Source organism: Phocoena phocoena, chromosome 1, assembly GCF_963924675.1.
Source record: "Phocoena phocoena chromosome 1, mPhoPho1.1, whole genome shotgun sequence".
Classification (NCBI taxonomy): Eukaryota; Metazoa; Chordata; class Mammalia; order Artiodactyla; family Phocoenidae; genus Phocoena; species Phocoena phocoena.
In genome coordinates, this window is record NC_089219.1 from 12,427,788 (window position 1) to 12,446,241 (window position 18,454).

The window sequence follows — 18,454 nt, forward strand, 5'->3', positions numbered from 1 at the left end:
CCCTCTCCCCAGTCACACTCCATGGTTGCTGCAGAAGGGGGAAGGGCAGGGGGAGGCTGGGAAGATGCTTGAGCCCTCAGGCCTTGCACATACAGTTCCTCCGTTTCCAGAAACCCAGACTCCTAGGGCAGAGGGAGGAGGCCAGTGGACAGCCAGATGCCCTCAGATGGCTGCCCTACCGAGCCTTGTGCCCCACTTCACTGCCAAGAATTCCACAAGGAAAGTGCTCTGGGGCCGGGAGCCTTCTCGGGCCACCATTCTCCCTGACTAGGACCCTCTGGCCAGTCCTCGGGATGAGATCAATATTCCTGTCCCAGCCTTGGGCCCTGGGTCCTGCTCTGGGTCACCTGAGGGTGGGGAGTGCCCACTCATCATGCCACCACCCCTCAGCTGGGGGGTTCCTCTGGGGGGTTGGGGAGCAGGCCAGCTGCCACCTGGTCCTGGTGCCACAACTGCTCTGCCAGGCCGTTGAGCACATGGGCAATGTCGGCCAGCCCAGCCCGCCCATCCAGCGTGCGTCCATCTGCCAGCCGTCGCCCTGGCACACTCTTCACCCGCAGGAGGGGCAGCTCCCAGGCCTGCCGGAAGGCTGTGAGGTCACGCTCAGGCACATCCGTGTGCATATACTGGTCAAATCTGGAGGACAGTCAAGGAGCCTGTCCGGGCACCTCTGCTTACCACTCCATCAAACCCAGCCTTCTCCCTCCTCCCTTGCCCCCAACACCCAGAGTCTGGGGGAGGCCCTGTTGCAGCCTTTAAGATAAAGCCCATGGGGCTGGACCCCATAGCTGGGCAGAGGCAGGCTGCCTGACACCCTTGCTCCGTGCCTTGCCAAGTGTGGCCTCTGACAGTCCTAGGGGCCGCCCAAAGGATACTTGGAGCCGATGACCATCCTGACCACACCAGGGGCCTCGCCCGCTACTCGGGCCAGCTGTCCAGGGAGGTCTTCAAAGGAGGCACGGTCGGTGAAGGAGAAGAGGAAGAGGAAAGCATCTGTTTTCTCCTGGCAAGCCTGGGGATAGAGAGGCTGATTAGCGGCTCAGGCGAGGCTTGTAACCAGAACCTATCGGCTGCAGGGCCCTGAGAAGTCTCAGCACCTCCTTTCACAGACTGGGAAACTGCGGCCCAGAGCAGGGAGTGGCTGGTCCCAGGGCAGAGGTCTCCCAGCCCGGGCAGCATCCTCAGTCCATTCACGCCCACTTCCGGCTCCTGCAGACCAGGCAGGCCAGGCTCAGATGCCTGTACTCAGAAGCCCACCTCGGGCAACCAGCCCCTCCTGGACCCACCCAGGCCCACCTTCCTGCTCACCGGCAGCATGTGATCAAACTTTCTGAGCGCAGACTCCCCGCAGTCCCAGAACTCAAAGCGGAACATGACAACACGGTCGCTGGCCTGCAGCTTGGCCGGCCAAAATACCACGGTGGTCTGGATGCCTGGGGAGGCGGGGGTCGGTCACTCAGCATGGGGGAGGCGGAGGTGGAGAGGAGTAGGGGGCCCAGAAGGAACAGGAAGAGGAGATATGTCCCTACCTTAATGGGTCCTCAGTCTGATGGGGAAGGCATAGTCCCTGACGTGGGAGAATTCTCAGTCCGACTGGGGAAACTGCCCTGCCCCGGAGGAGCCTCCAGTCTACCAGGGAGAGGCAGCCCTAGCCCTAGCCATGACCAAGTAGTTTCCTCTTGTGCACTGGGGAAGCCAAAGGTCCCGGAATACTCTCAGATATTGCAACATGACGGTCAATCAGCATCCGGTGGAAGGAAACAAGAAAGGAAGATCGGTGTTTTCTGAGCACCTACCCTGTGTCAGCTCAGTGCTAGGCATGTTACCACCACTATCGCTAGTACCAACCCCACCACAACCCCAAGGGGTTGGTACTATTATCCCTTTTGGACAAAGGAGCGAATGTAGGCTCAGAGAGGTGAAGTGACTTTCCAAGGTTGCAGAGTAAATGGTAAGGCTGGTTACAAATCCCAGCTTATGTGATCCAGGGCCAGTCTTTTCTCCACCCCAAGGAAGGCCTCCTGAGGAGGGACTCACCAGTGGTCTCGTGGTGCACCACAGGCACCTCCAGGCCAGCCAGCTTGGCCACCAGCGCTGTCTTGCCCACACCACTCTTCCCAGACACAAAGATCTTGTAGCGGGCGGTGTCAATGGCCACAGGCGGGGAAAGCACTGGTCGCTCGAGCAGCCCTGGGGCAAGGAGGGATCCAGGTGGGGTCAGGGAGTCAATGTGCACTTGCCCGTCATACCTTGGGTGTACAACCTCATCTCTCAGGGCTTCTTCAGTGCCAACCAACCATTCCCTATACAGTGCTCATGACAGAGGCCTGGGATACAAGCAGCATCCCCGGAGGAGAAGCTCTGCTGGGAACACCTGTGCTCTGTGAACTGGGCCAGTGCCTACTCCAAATAACACCATTTTTCAAAAAAGTTTGATGCATGAGATGATTTTTATTATTTTATTTTATTTTTTGCCGCACCACACGGCTTGCGGGATCTTAGTTCCCCAACCAGGGATCGAACCCAGGACCCGGCAGTGAAAGCACTGAGTCCTAACCACTGGACAACCAGGGAATTCCCTGAGATGGTTTTTATTAATACTATCACATATCCTAGATTTCCCACAGGTAAAAGAAAGGTTTTTCCTAATTCTCTCCTCAGTGAAGAAATACCAGCAGAAGTATTCTTAATTAATATAAACTCCTTAGAACCAATACAGTGAGATATTTATGGATGTTTGTTTATTTATTCTTTTTTTTTTTGATCCCACCTTGCAGCGTGTGGGATCTTAGTTCCCTGACCAGGGACTGAACCCAGGCCCACAGAAGTGAAAGCGCCAAGTCCTAACCACTGGACCGCCCTGAATGTTTTTGATTTAAAGCTTGCAAAATATAAAGTCTAAACTATGATCCGTCCATAGGTGTAGGACCTGAAAGTCCTAAATTGTGGGCTGCCTGTCACTCTCTGGTCTTAAGCCTTCTGATGTTTTGTCTCTCCTGGGCAGAGCTGGACTCCTGCAGCCGATGCCAGGCCCCTCTGCTGGCCTGTCAGCTGACCTTGCCTGGGTGAGTTAGCTTCATCCTGGGGAACATGAGTGTCTTATCCTGGAGACAGCAGGATATGGAAGAGGCTTGTCTCTACTCACTAGGGGATCTTGGACAAGTCTGCAACGTGCTGTTGAGAAGGTTAAATTGGAGTCCATTGTATAAAGTGCCCAGCAGAGGGCCTGCCACCAGCTGAGGCCTCAATCAACAGCCTCTCTGGTGACAGTGGTTCCTGGCAGGGTTTTGGCTGTTTCCATGGCTCTGATGACAGAATTAACGCTAAGGAGGTTTGGGGGTGGGGACCCCAGGATAGGGCTTCTGGGGTCCCCAAGGTTGAGGAGTGCAGTGGAGAAGGCCCTCACTGCCCTGCTTCTCTGCTCCACGCCCCCCACCACAGGGGACACTGTTCTCCCCAGGGAGTGGCAGGTGACAGGCTGGGGGAGGGGGGCACTTACCAAACACCCGCCGGCGGTTCTTGCGCAGGATACAGGCCAGGTACTCCTTGCCCTCAGCGCTCTCGTGCCAGTCTGGGACAATCACTGAGCCTGGGGCAGGTAGTCTGGCCATGGCTGGGCAACCTGACGGGGAGGGGAGATGGCAGAATGCTGAGAGTAGGGGATGGGAGAGGGTAACTGTTCTAAGCTGTACCTGTGAGGCCTCTTAACCTGCCCTCAGACTCTCCCCTGGAGCCCCAGCTCCCTCCTTGGAGGATGGAGCAACTATGGAGCCCCACCCTTTTCATTATTACGACTAACATTTTTGGAATCCAAGCTCCCTTTCAACATCCTGAGGTGTTACACACCCCCGTCCCCCTCTTATCACCCAGAAGGTGCAAAACCATAGTCCTTTCTCCTCCGTATTGCTCCCTGGGGGACAGCCATCCCATTATTGCCCCAGAGGGCATTTACACAGTCCCTAGCTCCCTTGTCACCTCCGGGGGGTGGGGGAGTCACACAGACCTGCTTCTCCTCTGCCTCCTGGATCCTGACTCCCAAGCCCACCCAGCCGTCACCATCAGCAGTCCCCGCGGGCGAACGGGCCCGGGTGGAGACCGCCCCTTTAAAAGCCCGCCCAGCGCTCCCGCCGCCCAGCCCGCCGAGCCAGCTTCCGCCCTGCTTGCATCCGGCTTCGGCTCAAACCGCCAGCCCAGGCGCCGGTGCTTGAGGCGCATGTGCGGAGGCTGTTGTCATGGAGACGCGGGGGGCGGGGTTAGGCTGCCGGGTTCCACGTAGGTCCTATGTGTGCAGCCAACCCGGCTCAGAGACACCCTGGACAGGGACTTGCCCTCTGGGCCGTGGATCCTCTTCACTTTGCTCAGTCCCAGCCCCAGTCTTTCCTCCAAAACTTGATCAAATCCCCCTTCTCCAGGAGCCTTCCCTGCCTCTTTGCTCCTGTTTCCTCTCCCATGAAGTGGAGGTAAAATACTACTACCTCCTAGGGTTCTTTACAACACTGCCTGGTCCGTAGCAGTGCTCAATAAGTTTACTTATTATTGTTGTTATTTACTCCTGCTCGGCAGGAACTCGATATGAATTAAACACCACTGGCTTCACAGATGGGGAAAAGGCTGCTGAGAGATGTCAACGGACTTGCTCAAGGTCTTAAAAATGAGTCAGAGGCTCTCCATCACTCATTTATTGATTGATTGATGTCACTCATTCAACAAATAATAACTGAGTGCCTATTGTATGCCTGGCCTCTTCCAGCTGCTGGGAATACAATGGCAACAAGAAGTCCCTGCCCTCCTGGAGCTGATGTTTCAGAACTGAGGCCATGAGCCCTTCTCCACTGTTCCAACACTGGGCACCAGGCCTGTTACCCTGAAGACTTCCAACACTGGGCATCAGGCCTGTTACCCAGAAGATGGGTGCTCAGTAAATGCCCATTAGTTGGACAGGACGCAAAGTGGGTCATTACTGACAGGTTGTCTATTACACTTTCTTTTTTGGCTGCGTTGCTGCACGCAGGGTTTCTCTAGTTGCGGTGAGCGGGGGCTACTCTTTGTTGCAGTGCACAGGCTTCTCATTGCGGCGGCTTCTCTTGTTGCGGAGCACAGGCTCTAGGCACGCGCGCTCAGTAGTTGTGGCTCGTGGGCTCTAGAGCGCAGGCTCCGTGGTTGTGGCGCACGGTCTCAGTTGCTCTGCGGCAGGTGGGATCTTCCCGGACCAGGGCTCGAACCCATGTCCCCTGCATTGGCAGGCGGATTCTTAAGCACTCTGCCACCAGGGAAGTCCTCTATAAGTTAACTTTTATTGAAGGCCAACTAAGATCCAGACAGTGGGGGCTTTACAGAGGTTAGCTTGTTTACTTCTATAAACAAACTTGTGGAGTAAATATTATTATCCTTCTTTTCTTTTACAGATGAGGAAACTCAGAGACAACGGGATTGTCTGAAGTCACGCCATACACGTGGTCAGTGGGAAAACTAGGCTCAGAACCTAGGGTTCCTGGACTCTGAAGGATGTCTCTGTTCTGCCAGATTGGGTCTTGTGTTTTTAAAACTTTGACCCCAGCCATTAGGAGGGCCATTCCTAGTAAAGCTGAAAGCAGCCAGAGGGCCATGAACCCACAAATCATTGAGGTCCATTATGAGGCCCCAAGGGGGTAGAGGGGACAGGGCACTTGCCCGCAACTTGCTTGCACTGCAGCTAGGCAGAAATACAACAAATTAATAACCATTCCTACAGGATTCTGCAGCTTGAAACCATTGCCTGTACTCCCAGGTCACTCAGTTCCCCTTCCTGCAGTTCCTAGCACATCTGCCAGAGGTGGGGTTAATCACAGCTGTGTGGAGTTCACACCGTGGACCCTGAGTGCCTCAGTCACAGGCCTCAGATCTGATTTATCTCTGGGTTTCCAGACTTCACACCCAGCCCTGCCCGGGCTTGGCTTGTGGAGGGCTCAGGGAGAGTGTGAGGAAAGGGGGCAACTCGACAGAGTGAGCTTACTAGTTAACCTGGAGGCCAGATAAGATGTGAAGTCCTCTTGGGCACAGAGAGGGAGGCTGGCGGTCAGAGGAGCGAGTGGCCGGAGGGTTGGGGGGATCAGTCTTCACTGCCCTCAGGAGCTCCCGGAGAAGACACTTCAGTGAGCGTCAGTAGCCTGTTCAAAACATGGATTCTCGGGCCCCGACCCCCAGGGATTCTGCTTCAGGGGGTCGGATGGGTCTGTGAGCCTGAGCATCTAACAAGAGCACTGGGCAGCTCAGAAGCTGGGCTCTGCATCAGTCGGCTTGGGGACCACAGACGGGGTGCTGTAAACAACAGAAAGTGTCTTCTCACAGTTCTGGCAGCTGGAAGTCCAAAACCAAGGTGCCAGCAGGGTTGGTTCCTGGTGAAGACTTTCTTCCTGGTTTGCAGCCAGCTGTGGCCTCACAAGGCCTTTTCTCTGTTCACACGCACCCTTGGTGTCTCCTCCTCTTTTCATAAGGACACCAGTAATATTGGGTTAAGGCCTCACACTTATGACCTCATTTAACCTTAATTACCTCCTTAAAGGCCCCACCTCCAAATAAGTCGCATTGGGGGCTAAGGCTTTAACATGTGGTGGGGGTGACACAGTTCAGTCTGAAACAAGGCCCAAAGGCCTCACTGAACATGGTCACCACTGCTCGGGACAGGAAGCCAGTCGGGGGTTGCACCCTGGGAGTGGGGTAGTTGGAATTGTGTGTCAGAAGGATGCTGTGAACATGGCCCAGTGAGTTCCTCTCTCCTGTGCCTCTTTGACCACTAAATTGTGTGTCCCCATAAGGATCTCCTCTTTGGGTCTCAAGTGAAACGGGTGGGCCATCTATCTAAAGGCCCTTCTAGTGTAGAACCTTCAGACTAATCCACTCGTTTTTTCATGGTTTGGTCTTCTCCCCAGATGCAGCACCTCCTGGACAAGGCTCCATGAGGCCTCCAAAGGAAGATCTTCAAGGCAGGGACGCAGGTGGCTCAGGCGGGCAGACACACACAGAAACCTGAGGACCTGGAGGGCAGGGCTGGGGGTGGGTGGGACGCCCAGGGAGTGAAAGTGGAGAAGGGACACCATCAGCTTCATGTTTCCATCTCTTGCTCGGATGCTATAGCTGCTTCCTTCAGGGCTTCCCTGCTTGCCCTCGGGTACGCCACACAGGCACCAGAGTGATCTTTTTGCAACATAAATCCACTACTATCACACCCATGATTACAGTCTTCCAGTAGTTTTCACTGCGCTCAGAGTAAAATCCAGACTCCATGCCTTCCAGGCCTTCCATGACTGGCCCCTGACTACCTCTCACTTTCATTTCAACTGCCACCCTCTTCCCCTGGCCTACTGCACTCCAGCGACTCTGGCCTTTTCCTGTTCCCACTTGGGGCCTCTGCGTTGCACCCCACCCCGGGAGCCCCCTGCACCACCCCAGTGCCTCACACGGATGACTGCTCCCTGGCTCAGGTCTCCTGCACAGAAGCCTTCCTCCTCTACACTCAAGGATATGCCCGCACACCCCTGGCTCACTTTCACATCGTCCTTTCTTGATCCTGAAATTTTAAAACGTATTGTCTGTCTCCCTCACCTAGGACATAAGCTAGGATAGGGGCCTTGTCTTTTTGTTCTGTTATATGCCTGTATTAATTTCCTAGAGCTGCAGTAACAAAGTACCACAGACTGAGTGGCTTAAACAACAGAAATGTATTTTCTCAGTGCTGGAGGTTAAATATCTGTGATCAAGGTGCTGGCAGGGTCAGTTCCTTGGCGCGGTGGTCCCCAACCATTCTGGCACCAGGGACCTGTTTTTTGGAAGACAATTTTTCCACAGACGGTGGGAGGAGGGGATGGCTTCGGGATGATTCAAGCGCATTAGGTTTATCGTGCACTTTATTTCTATTATTATTATGTTGTAATATATAATGGAATAATTATACCACTCACCATAATGCTGACAGCAGGTGGAGCTCAGGCGGAAATGCGAGCGATGGGGAGCGGCTGTAAGTACAGATGAAGCTTCGCTCGCCCGCCCGCCACTCACCTCCTGCTGTGTGGCCCGGTTCCTAACAGGCCATGGACCACTACCAGTCCGTGGCCTTGGGGTTGGGGACCCCTGCGTTGGAGGGCTGAGAGGGAAGGATCCATTCCAGGCCCCTCTCTCTGGCTTGTTGGTGACCATCTTCTCCCAGGGTCTTCACGTTGCCTTCCCTCCGTGTTAAGTCCCTGTCCAATTTCCTCTTCTTATAATGACACCAGTCCTACTGGTTTAGGGCCCACCCTTAATGATCTCACTTTACTTTAATCACCTCCGTAAAGACCTTATCTCCAGGGCTTCCCTGGCAGCCCAGTGGTTAAGACTCTGCCCTTTTACTGCAGGGGGTGCAGGTTTGATCCCTGGTTGGGGGACTAAGATCCTGCAGGCCGTGTGGCCAAAAAAAAAAAGAACTTATTTCTAAATATCACATTCTGAGGCACTGGCGCTTAGAACTTCAACATATGAACTTTTTCCAGGGTGGGGGAGACATAATTCAGCCCATAATAATCCCTATTGCTTAGAATATGTCTGGAATATAGTAAAAAATTAATAAAAATGTGTTGACCGATTGCCTGGCTATGGCTACAACATGAAGAATGGCTTGAAGGACCAGTTAGGAAGCAGGGCAAACATGTCAGGCACGAGTGGGTGAGGACATGTATTTGTCAAATATTTATGAGCACTCTGGGTGCCAGGCCAGACACTGGGAAGACAACAGTGAAAGAGATGCAAGCCTTGCCCTTGTGTATTCCACATTCTGACACAGACTGGTAAGCAGGGCAGTAGGGTAGAGAGGATTCTAGTCGGCAGATTGAAAATGTCCAGATTACCTTTATTTTATATTCTTTTTGCGGTATGCGGGCCTCTCACTGCTGTGGCCTCTCCCGTTGCGGAGCACAGGCTCCGGACGCGCAGGCTCAGTGGCCGTGGCTCACGGGCCCAGCCGCTCCACGGCACGTGGGATCTTCCCGGACCGGGGCACGAACCCGCGTCCCCTGCATCGGCAGGCGGACTCTCAACCACTGCGCCACCAGGGAAGCCCCAGATTACCTTTAAATACAGGATTTGGGGCTGGAGCTGCCAAATCATCCCCAGGGAGTTCTTTTTAGGCTGGGATGTGACAGGTTTGTGCTTGGTGGCAAGGCTGGTGTCCTTGACCTGGACAGCCTCGGGTCAATCCCCTGCTTAAAACCCTCTAACAGCCTCCCACTGCACCTGCTGTCCACACCCCTCCCTCACCATGGCCTACAAGGCCCACCTGTGCACTCTGCCCCTACTCGACACTCCAGCCACACTGGCCTTGCTTCTCCTCCTTGAACTTGTCAAGTTCACACCAACCTCAGGGCCTTTCTTCCTGTTGTTCTCTCTGCATGGAATGCTCTTCCCCCCATCTTCGCATGGCTACTGTTTCTTACATTCACGTCTCAGCTGAAATGTCACCTCAGAAAGGACACTCTGATGAGCCCAAGCCCATCACATTCTGTCACATCCCATTTTTATCTTCTTCATAGTATTCATCTGGAATAATCTTGCTTAGTTGTTTACACATTTGTCTGTCCCTTCTCCTGCCCCTCCACTGACATGTAAGTTCCACAGGGCAGGGGCAGGGCCTGGAAGTGCCCCTTACAGTGGGTACCATATATCTGCTTAATGCAGGAATCCACACTGGCCAGACACCTCCTTCTCCACCTCCAGATCCAGCTGGCCACCAGAGGCTGATTCTTCTCCCTTTATGTTTCTAATCTCTCGTCGTTGCCACTGTCTGGGTTCGGGCGCCCATTCCTGGGCTCTGCCTCTCGTCCCCCATCTCCAATTCATTCTCCAGTTCTGTCCACTCCAGTCACACTGACCTCGAGGCTCTGGAGGGGCCAGTCACACCCGGGTCTCTGTGCCTTCGCACAGGCTGCTCCCTCTACTGGAAGACCCTTTTCTTTCCTTCCTCCAGCACTTGCCAGAATCCCTCTCATCCTTGGTTCTTGTGGATCCCAGGCACTTCATCTGACTCCTCTCCTTCTATTTGGAGCGAGTACAAGTTTTTACCTCCACTGACTCAGACATTTAAGAAATAGAGCTTTGTTTCCTCGGACTCAATTTAATCTGTTTCTGCTATGCAGACATTTTAATCCAGCAATTTCCTGGCAAACTTAAGTTCAGTGATTCCCCATACAGCTTAAACAGTCTTCACAAGGCTGTTCCTTTTCATCCCCCCCCTCCTCTGGCCCTGGGGCTCGTGTTCAGTGGGGTGGCGGGGAGGCATGGTGGAGTGCGGGTGGGGCACACAGCCTGCAGACGTCATCCCTCCTGGGCCTTTGTGGGCCTCCTGCTCCAGAGAAAACTCTCCTCTGTACCTCTGCCATGGCCTCGTCCATGCTGGCCTCTGCTAGAGGTGTTCTCTCCTCCCACTGTGGATCCTGGTCATGAGCTTCTGTCCCTGCTACATCTGAGGGGGATGACCTCTGGTCACTCTGCATTGTCCTCAGCCCTGAACACCGGCTCCTCTGGACATGCCAGACTCCCCACAGCTTCTCTCACCCTTCCTGGAGCACAGGGAGTCTGTCTTCCCAGTCTGAGGCCTGTAGGTCTGCATATTCTGCATTACTGCCTGCCAGAGGCCAGGCCTGGGCCCCCCCGAGCTGGGATCTCCCAGAACGGCTCGGTCCTCATCTGCCCTCTGCCTCAGTTTAGCAGGGTGAGGCCAGGACAAGAACAATTTCCTAGTTCTCCGGCTTCTTCTCAACTGTCCTGCCCCCTGCTGGCTGTGTTGTTCTACTGACTTCACCTTCTTCTCATCTTTTGGTATGACATAACTGGACTGTCTTTTGGCCTCAGAAGCTCAGGATTTGTATGTAGTCTTTGTCCAGCCAAGGTGACACTCCCTGGTGTGTGATGAGGTTGTGAACTCCTCCAGGGGCAGGCCTCTTTTTGCTTTATCTGTGCCCAGTGCCTCAGGGGTCAGTCCACGTTCAGGAAACATGTGCTGAGAATGAGTGATCCCCAGGGCAGTCCTGGGCCCTCCCGGCCTTGCCGATGAGCGGGCAGCAGCCCAGGTCCCAGGGCCCCAGAGCAGGAGCTTTCTTCTTCCTCCCAGGCTTCTGTCTGACAAGGCCTGGCCCTCAGCGCTCCTTCTCTTCCCTGCAGTGGGTGGGCGGACAGGCTCCCTGGTAGGGGCATGGCACACTCCGCCAGGCCTCTCAGGCATTTAAAACTTCAGCTCAGTTTTGTGCATACTGACAGGGCCCGGGCCCAGAGCCCAACCCCATGGGGAAAACACTGGCTTTCCCACAGCCGGGGGCTGGAGCAGAGAGGGCAGGCCAGCCAGCTTCGAGATGGTGCTCAGAGGTGTGGCAGAGGCCAGAGAAGGGGTCCTCCCCAGGCTTTACCAACAGAGGTGGAGGAGAAATGGGCAATTTTCTCCTCTAGCCCATTTAGTTTCCTTCTCAAGACTGCTTCTGATAGTGTCAAGGACTTGAAGCCTTTCACAGGGTGCCCCCAGGTGGTCTTTTGAGGAATCACACCCAGGCCATAGACTAGCAATTATTGCTGGCTCCAGCTGAACTGCTAACCTGTGAAGCCAGCGGCATCATAACCGTTTTAGCCGAGGCTCAGAGAAGTGGGATGACTTGCCCCAGCTCAAAGAGACAGGAACAGCTTTTGAACCAAGGTCTTTCCTGGTCCAAAGTCTGTGCCTATGTCCCTGTCCTGCAGCCTCTCTGGGAAGTTCTAAGTCCACAGAACCACGTCTCAAGAATTAAAAGGGCATATGGAGGTCCCTTGGTCTCATTATTGATCTGATGCATAAATCATCTGTCATCACCTCCCACACAATTTACCAGTCTCTGCTTGAATACTTCCATCAATAGTGAAATCATTACCTCATAAAGAATCCACAATAAAATAAAAAAAAAAAAGAATCCACAAGAATGCTGGACTGCTTTTGTCAATGGTATATTGTAGGGAGAAAGGGATAGTTACGGCCATTGAGAGCAGAAGGCAGACTTTAGCTGGAGATGCTCCCCTCTTCCCGGAAGAGGTAAGAAGGGTAAACCCCAGTCACCTGTGGTGACACTACAAGCAGACCAGCCCACAGGATTTCAAGGTGATGCCTCCTGTACTACCTGGACCTGAGGATACTCACAGCCTGGTCTTTCCCAGGTTCCCCGGATGAGGGTGACGTGAGGCAGTCTCAGGCTGAGAAGCCAGCTCAGGGTAGTAATAGCACGTGTAAGGCCTTTGTCTCCTTGTTGGAGTCAGTGATTCCTGCACTGCTTCCCCACAGGGCCAGCTGGAGAAGAGCTGTAGAGATGCGGGAAGCAGGACAGTGTGGCATTGCCCTATCGCTGGCTGGGTGCTGTGATTCAGACCCAAATGTACACAGGCCTCTGGCCCTTTAGTGCCCAGGGAAGTGGCCGGGGAGTACTGTGCTGGGACTGCACGGGACTGCTGGCTGCCAACTCCTGCAAGGCCTGGGGTTGAGTCATGGCTCTTCTCTGCGCTGTGTTCTCCTTGACATTAAGGTTTCTCCTCAAATTGGCAAGTTCCCTCCTCTCTGCTCCACACATCCTCTGACGTGGGGTCAATCACACTGCTATCTTCACGCTCTGACGCTTCCAGAGCAGGAACCTGCTCGTCAGTAGTTAGGAGCATGGCCCCTGGCACAGATGGACTGAGTTAGGAAGCTGTCAGGGAGCCTTATGGGACTGACCTATCCTGAAGGCTGGGCATGTGGGGTCTTCCCGGACCACCAATCACAACTAGCACCCTACCCACCGAACATCACCTCCTCTACAACATCCCACAGTCCAACTATCCAGGCAATACTTGAATTCCTCCAGTGATGCCACACTGGTTCCTCTCATTTACGTAGAGCTCTGACGGTACAAAGTTCTTCCCAATGAGCCTTCCCTAGAGCTTCTACCTACTGGACCTTGTTTAGCCCAATAGAGCCATAAGGAGCAAGCCCAACCCTTCTGCAAGGGCAACTGTGGAAGCATTTGAAACAATCCTTCTATCCCTACCACCACCAAATCAGTACCTCCCAGCACATGGGCCCTCTGTACCCAAGACCCTTCCTCACACCATGGTCTAGTTTGCTATATGCCTCAAAGTACAGTAAACATAACAGAGAGTATCAGACCACACGTTGTTAGAAATGGAAAAGTTTCATCTTGCAGCTTGGGAAACACAACTGTGCAGACAGGATGAGACCTGCAGGCTTACAGCACCTGAGCCTGGGATAAGGTTAACATTCAGTACGCACTGAATGAAAAGAACGGTGCTTGGCGCAAAGACCCAGCGTTATGAGAAACTGGCACATACTCAGCAAGTGGCTTCAGGGCTGTAGCCCCCCCCCTCCTAGGCTCCCACATGGGTGGGCAGACTCATGTCATCAGCCCCCAAATGATACTAAGTGTGCCTTTTCTTTTTTTTTTTTTATTGCCTACATGAAAACTGGTGTCCTTCTCTTCCTTTATCCTTTAAATGTAGGAGACACAGGAAATTGACCTAAATCTGATGGAATCTGACTTCTTTTGAATGTTTTTTTAAAAATATTAATATATCTATTGCACAAGAAACACCTGTGGTTACTACAGAATATACGTAAGCAAAAAAAACTAAAATTAGCTATAATTCTACCACTTAGAAATAAGTCTGAAGTGGGTCTCTTGTAGACAGCACATATATGGATCTTGTTTTTGTATCCATTCAGCAAGACTGTGTCTTTTGGTTGGGGCATTTAATCCATTCACGCTTAAGGTAATTATCGATATGTATGTTCCTATTACCATTTTCTTAATTGTTTTGGGTTTGTTTTTGTAGATCCTTTTCTTGTGTTTCCCACTTAGAGAAGTTCCTTTAGTATTTGTTGTAGAGCTGGTTCGGTGGTGCTGAATTCTCTTAGCTTTTGCTTGTATGTAAAGCTTTTGATTTCTCCACCGAATCTGAATGAAATCCTTGCGGGGTAGAGTAATCTTGGTTGTAGGTTCTTCCCTTTCATCACTTTAAGTATATCATGCCACTCCCTTCTGGCTTGTAGAGTTTCTGATGAGAAATCAGCTGTTAACCTTATGGGAGTTCCCTCATATGTTATTTTTTGTTTTTCCCTTGCTGCTTTCAATAATTTTTCTTTGTCTTTTAATTTTTGTCAATTTGATTACTATGTGTCTCAGCGTGTTCCTCCTTGGGTTTATCCTGTATGGGGCTCGCTGTGCTTCCTGGACTTGGGTGGCTATTTCCTTTCCCATGTTAGGGAAGTTTTCGACTATATATAATCTCTTCAAATATTTTCTCTGGTTCTTTCTCTCTCTCTTCTCCTTCTGGGACCCCTATAATGCAAACGTCTTTGCGTTTAATGTTGTCCCAGAGGTCTCTTAGGCTGTCTTCATTTCTTTTCATCCTTTTTTCTTTACTCTGTTCCGCAGCAGTGAATTCCACCATTCTGTCTTCCAGGTCACTTATCCGTTCTTCTGCCTCAGTTATTCTGCTATTGATTCCTTCCAGTGTAGTTTTCATTTCAGTTATTGTATTGTTCATCTCTGTTTGTTCTTGAATTCTTCTAGGTCTTTGTTAAACATTTCTTGCACCTTCTCGAACTTTGCCTCCGTTGTTTTCCCGGAGGTCCTGGATCATCTTCACTATCATTATTCTGAATTCTTTTTCTGGAAGGTTGCCTATCTCCACTTCATTTAGTTGTTTTTCTGGGGTTTTATCTTGTTCCTTCATCTGGTACATAGCCCTCTGCCTTTCCATCTTGTCTTTCTGTGAATGTGGTTTTTGTTCCACAGGCTGCAGGACTGTAGTTCTTCTTGCTTCTGCGCTCTGCCCTCTGGTGGATGAGGCTATCTAAGAGGCTTGATGGGAGGGACTCCTAAGTGTGCCTTTGAATCCAGGCAGAATCCTTCACGAGCTAGAGGCTGAATTCAACTGGCAAACCAAAGAATAAAGTCCACAGGGAGACGAAACTACCGAGACCATTCTGACCTGATTGATGGCAGCAGCTGCTACGTACTGCTCTCGAGGCAAAAGCCTCAGAGGTTCTCACGGTGACATGTAAAAGACGACTCAGACAACTGTAGACATGCATAATCTTTAGTATGGCCATGCTCCTAACAATTTACACACATTGCCCAGCACTTTCATTCAAGATCACGTATTTTCTTCAAGGGCTAATTATAAATAACAGCCACCATTTATTAAGCATTTATTATGTGCCAGGCACTGTGCTGGTGCTCTTCATATACAACTTTAATTAATCCTCATGATCCTATAAAATAGAAACTATATTTATAGATAGGAAACTTGTATCCAAGATTAAGTAGTAAATAGCGGAAGGCAGAATTAGCCACAGGCCTATAGGGCTCAGGCCTGTGTTCTGAACCCCCATTTGCTATGCTGTTTCAAGACCCGGAGGCCCTGTGTCCTCATCTTTGCTTAGGAGGCCAGTGATGGCGTAGATGTCATCCTGGTCCCTGGGCCTCTGCTCCAAGCTCATCACCTCTCTTGGGTCTCCAATGCAGGGTGGTACTGAGGCTCTGAAACACTGAGTCCTTCAAGCATGATGGAGAGAGCTGCTTTATTAAATGACGTCCTCAGGGACGGGCAACCTCCTAGAGGAGGAGAATCTTTCCAACTACCTTGCTTCCAACTTCAATCTCCAATCGCTTTTTGTCACAGCTTGCTTTCTTTCATACTAATAAAACAGTTAAGACAATTCTATCCATTTTGTTTTATTTGTTAAACTGCTAAAAAGTCATTGGGGAAAACATAAACAAAAAATAAAATCGACAAAGATTTAAATATCAATGAAATCAAATCCACTTTTCATTCCTACACTGTTGTGTGCCTAAAATGATCGTCTCAGGGTAAGCCACCCAGGACCCCTGAGCTGTATGGGAAACATCACTCACAGCACCAGCTTCGTCAGGGCACAACAGGTGTGCACTGACATGAACCCTGGTTGGTGGGAAGGGAGCAGAGCGAGGAGACAGACAGTACAGTGGAGCCAATGCCTAAGGGTTGCTTTCATTTGACAGTGAACATGGTGGAGGGAGCCACTTACTGGTGACCATGCAGAACATGCCTTCTGCAGTTCATGGGGAGGCTGCATGGGGTACAGGCTTTGAAGTTCGGCTTCCTTGCCCCTGGGTGTGTTCAGATCCTCCCCACTGACTTGTGCGCTGGTAAGAGACCACAGATAATGCAAAGCAGAGCACATCACCATACCAGGATCACTAAAAGGACAAGGACAGACAGACAAACCAACCAGGAATGTCACTCTGAAGAAGCAAAGCAGAAGGAAATCCAGAAAAATAAAGTGAAAGGAAAAGGAAGCATCCCTTTGTTCTCCATCAGCTGGTGCCTTTCTGTCCTCCAAAGTCAAGACTTCAGTTGCTTTCCTTTCTTCTTCCTCTTCTTCTATTTTAAAGAGTTTGGACGCAGTTCCTAGGATAGTTCGTGGTTTCAGCTCTTGATAGAAAACTCAAACATTAAAATGAAATCAATCTCTAGAGGGCTGGGAGGAGAGTAAGCCCAGTATTGCCTTACAACTAAAATTTAAGCTTGTTTTGATACCAAATGTGTGCTTCCAAATGTATGGTGGGTGCGGTGGGTGGGTGGGTGGTGGTTTGTGGAACCCACCACCGAAGTGGAGCAGCAGGGCAGAAACATGAGCGAAAACACAGAACTCTCTGTTGCACAGCCTGCAAAAGGAGAAAACAGGAAGCTCTGTTCAAGAGGACGGGAAGAGACCAAAATTCTCACGACGTCAATGAGGTGGCCAGTGGAGTCAATGTGACACGGGGGCTCTCAAAGGCACACTTGCAGGAATGGAAGGGGGTTAAAGCTTCAAGTAGAAACAAGATGTATTTTAAATACTTAAATATGGATAAATATTTACTTTAGGTGCTCCTGAGGGTTTAAAAAAATATTTTGCCTCATTTTCCTCCGTGACTTTTAAGACAAAGTCAGCATCATGTCAAAACCAGAGTTGTGGTTAAATCTGATCTGACTGAAGCATCCATGGCGCCGTGGAAATGGTCACCTCAGCTGAGATGCCTGAAGTTCCACTGCATGGGGCGGCCTCACAAGGGCTGGAGGAGACAGTCACCTTGACTATGTTGCATCACTCCCCCAAGATACACGACCACAACGCCCAGGAGCCACCAGGACCCACACCACCAGGTGCGGAAGAGGCAGATTCTTCTTCAAGAGCTGTAAACAGACAGTCTGGTTCCAAGTGGCGTGGGTAATACTGGGATGCCATGGAGTTCTGAGGAGCCAGGTTACTTTCTAAGAGAATCATCATCTCTGTTGCCTGCCTACTTGCGGAAAGTAGAAGGAACCAACAAGTTAACAGCTGGCTTAGGAAGGCCACAGGACAACAGGAAAGATTACAAAGTTGAGACTCTGAACTTGCAGGCTTCCAAATACTTTATATTTAAGTAGGAACTGAGTTTGGAGGCACTGTCCATGCACAAATGCAATGTCATAAACAACGTTCAGCAGTAGCAGTAATGCCAAAATTGCTGATCTTCTAGGCTAGCTTTCTCTTGTGAATAAGGACCCCCACACGATCAAACAGTCTTTGCCAAAGAAGGACTGGCAACAGGCCCAGTGCAGAGAGTCTGGAAAGCTAAGTGCTGAGCTCTGAGCAGTTGGACACCACAGTAAGTAGGCACATGGTAGTTTCCTCATCTAAGGGAGCACATAGAGCAGTTTCTGGAACACATACCCCTCCCCATGAGCTGGCCCTTTCCTGGGCTTGGCACCAGGGGCGCTTTCCCACCAAGACCACATTGTAAAGCTAATGGCTAGGGGAAAGGATTTAACATGACATTAACAGGAGAAAACAGACTTATCAGACAGACTGCTAAGAGCTGGCTGAGAGCCAGGACCCAGGGCCAGCTGTAGCAGGCTTGCGCTTGGGAAATGCTAACAAGAAAAAGGGGAGTGTGGGGATGAGAAATGCCGTGTTTTGAAATTTAAACCCTAAAGGCAAAATAAAAATCCTCTTTCTACTGATGAGAAATCACCAAAAAAATCCACATTTAAGTGGTGCCAATGTCTCCTATGTCCAGGCCATGGTTTAGAGACTGGTGACTTGTAATTTCCTGTGTCAACCAAAGAAAATGCTCTGGTTGGTTATACCTTATCTCAGAAATGACATGAAAGTAAAAACCCAAGCCTTGTTTGGGTGACAGGTAAACATGACAACGACAAAGAAGGAGCTGCTCCCAAGGTCAGCCACGCATCAAAGAGGCCAAGCACACGATATTTAACCCAATCACCAGTCAACAGCCAGGCAGAAAAATGCATGTCACAAACAAGGGCAAAAGTCATTTCTAGAAGGAACTGTTATTGGGATTCTCTCCCAAGATCCATTTCCACGTTCCATAAACATGGATGGGCGTGTCCAGCGTGCTTGGGAAAT

At 51.2% G+C, this 18,454-nt stretch overlaps 1 protein-coding gene across 1 annotated transcript; it reads right to left on the reverse strand.

Moving 5' to 3' along the window:
- Positions 1–386: 386 nt before the first annotated feature.
- On the reverse strand, positions 387–3,611 carry CPLANE2 (ciliogenesis and planar polarity effector complex subunit 2). The gene is made up of 5 exons (XM_065873085.1): positions 3,500–3,611; positions 2,038–2,190; positions 1,309–1,433; positions 876–1,012; positions 387–636 (listed from the first exon to the last, which is right to left on the reverse strand). The coding sequence occupies exons 1-5, from the start codon at positions 3,609–3,611 to the stop codon at positions 387–389; spliced, it is 777 nt and encodes a 258-aa protein (XP_065729157.1).
- Positions 3,612–18,454: the final 14,843 nt, after the last annotated feature.

Coding starts and splice junctions, on each gene's coding strand:
- CPLANE2 (XM_065873085.1), bottom strand. CDS start 3,611: ATGGCCAGACTACCTGCCCCAGGCTCAGTGATTGTCCCAGACTGGCAC. Junction 2,191..3,499: donor GAACCGCCGGCGGGTGTTTG/GTAAGTGCCCCC, acceptor TCCTTGCCCCAG/GGCTGCTCGAGCGACCAGTG. Junction 1,434..2,037: donor GGTGCACCACGAGACCACTG/GTGAGTCCCTCC, acceptor CCGCCTCCCCAG/GCATCCAGACCACCGTGGTA.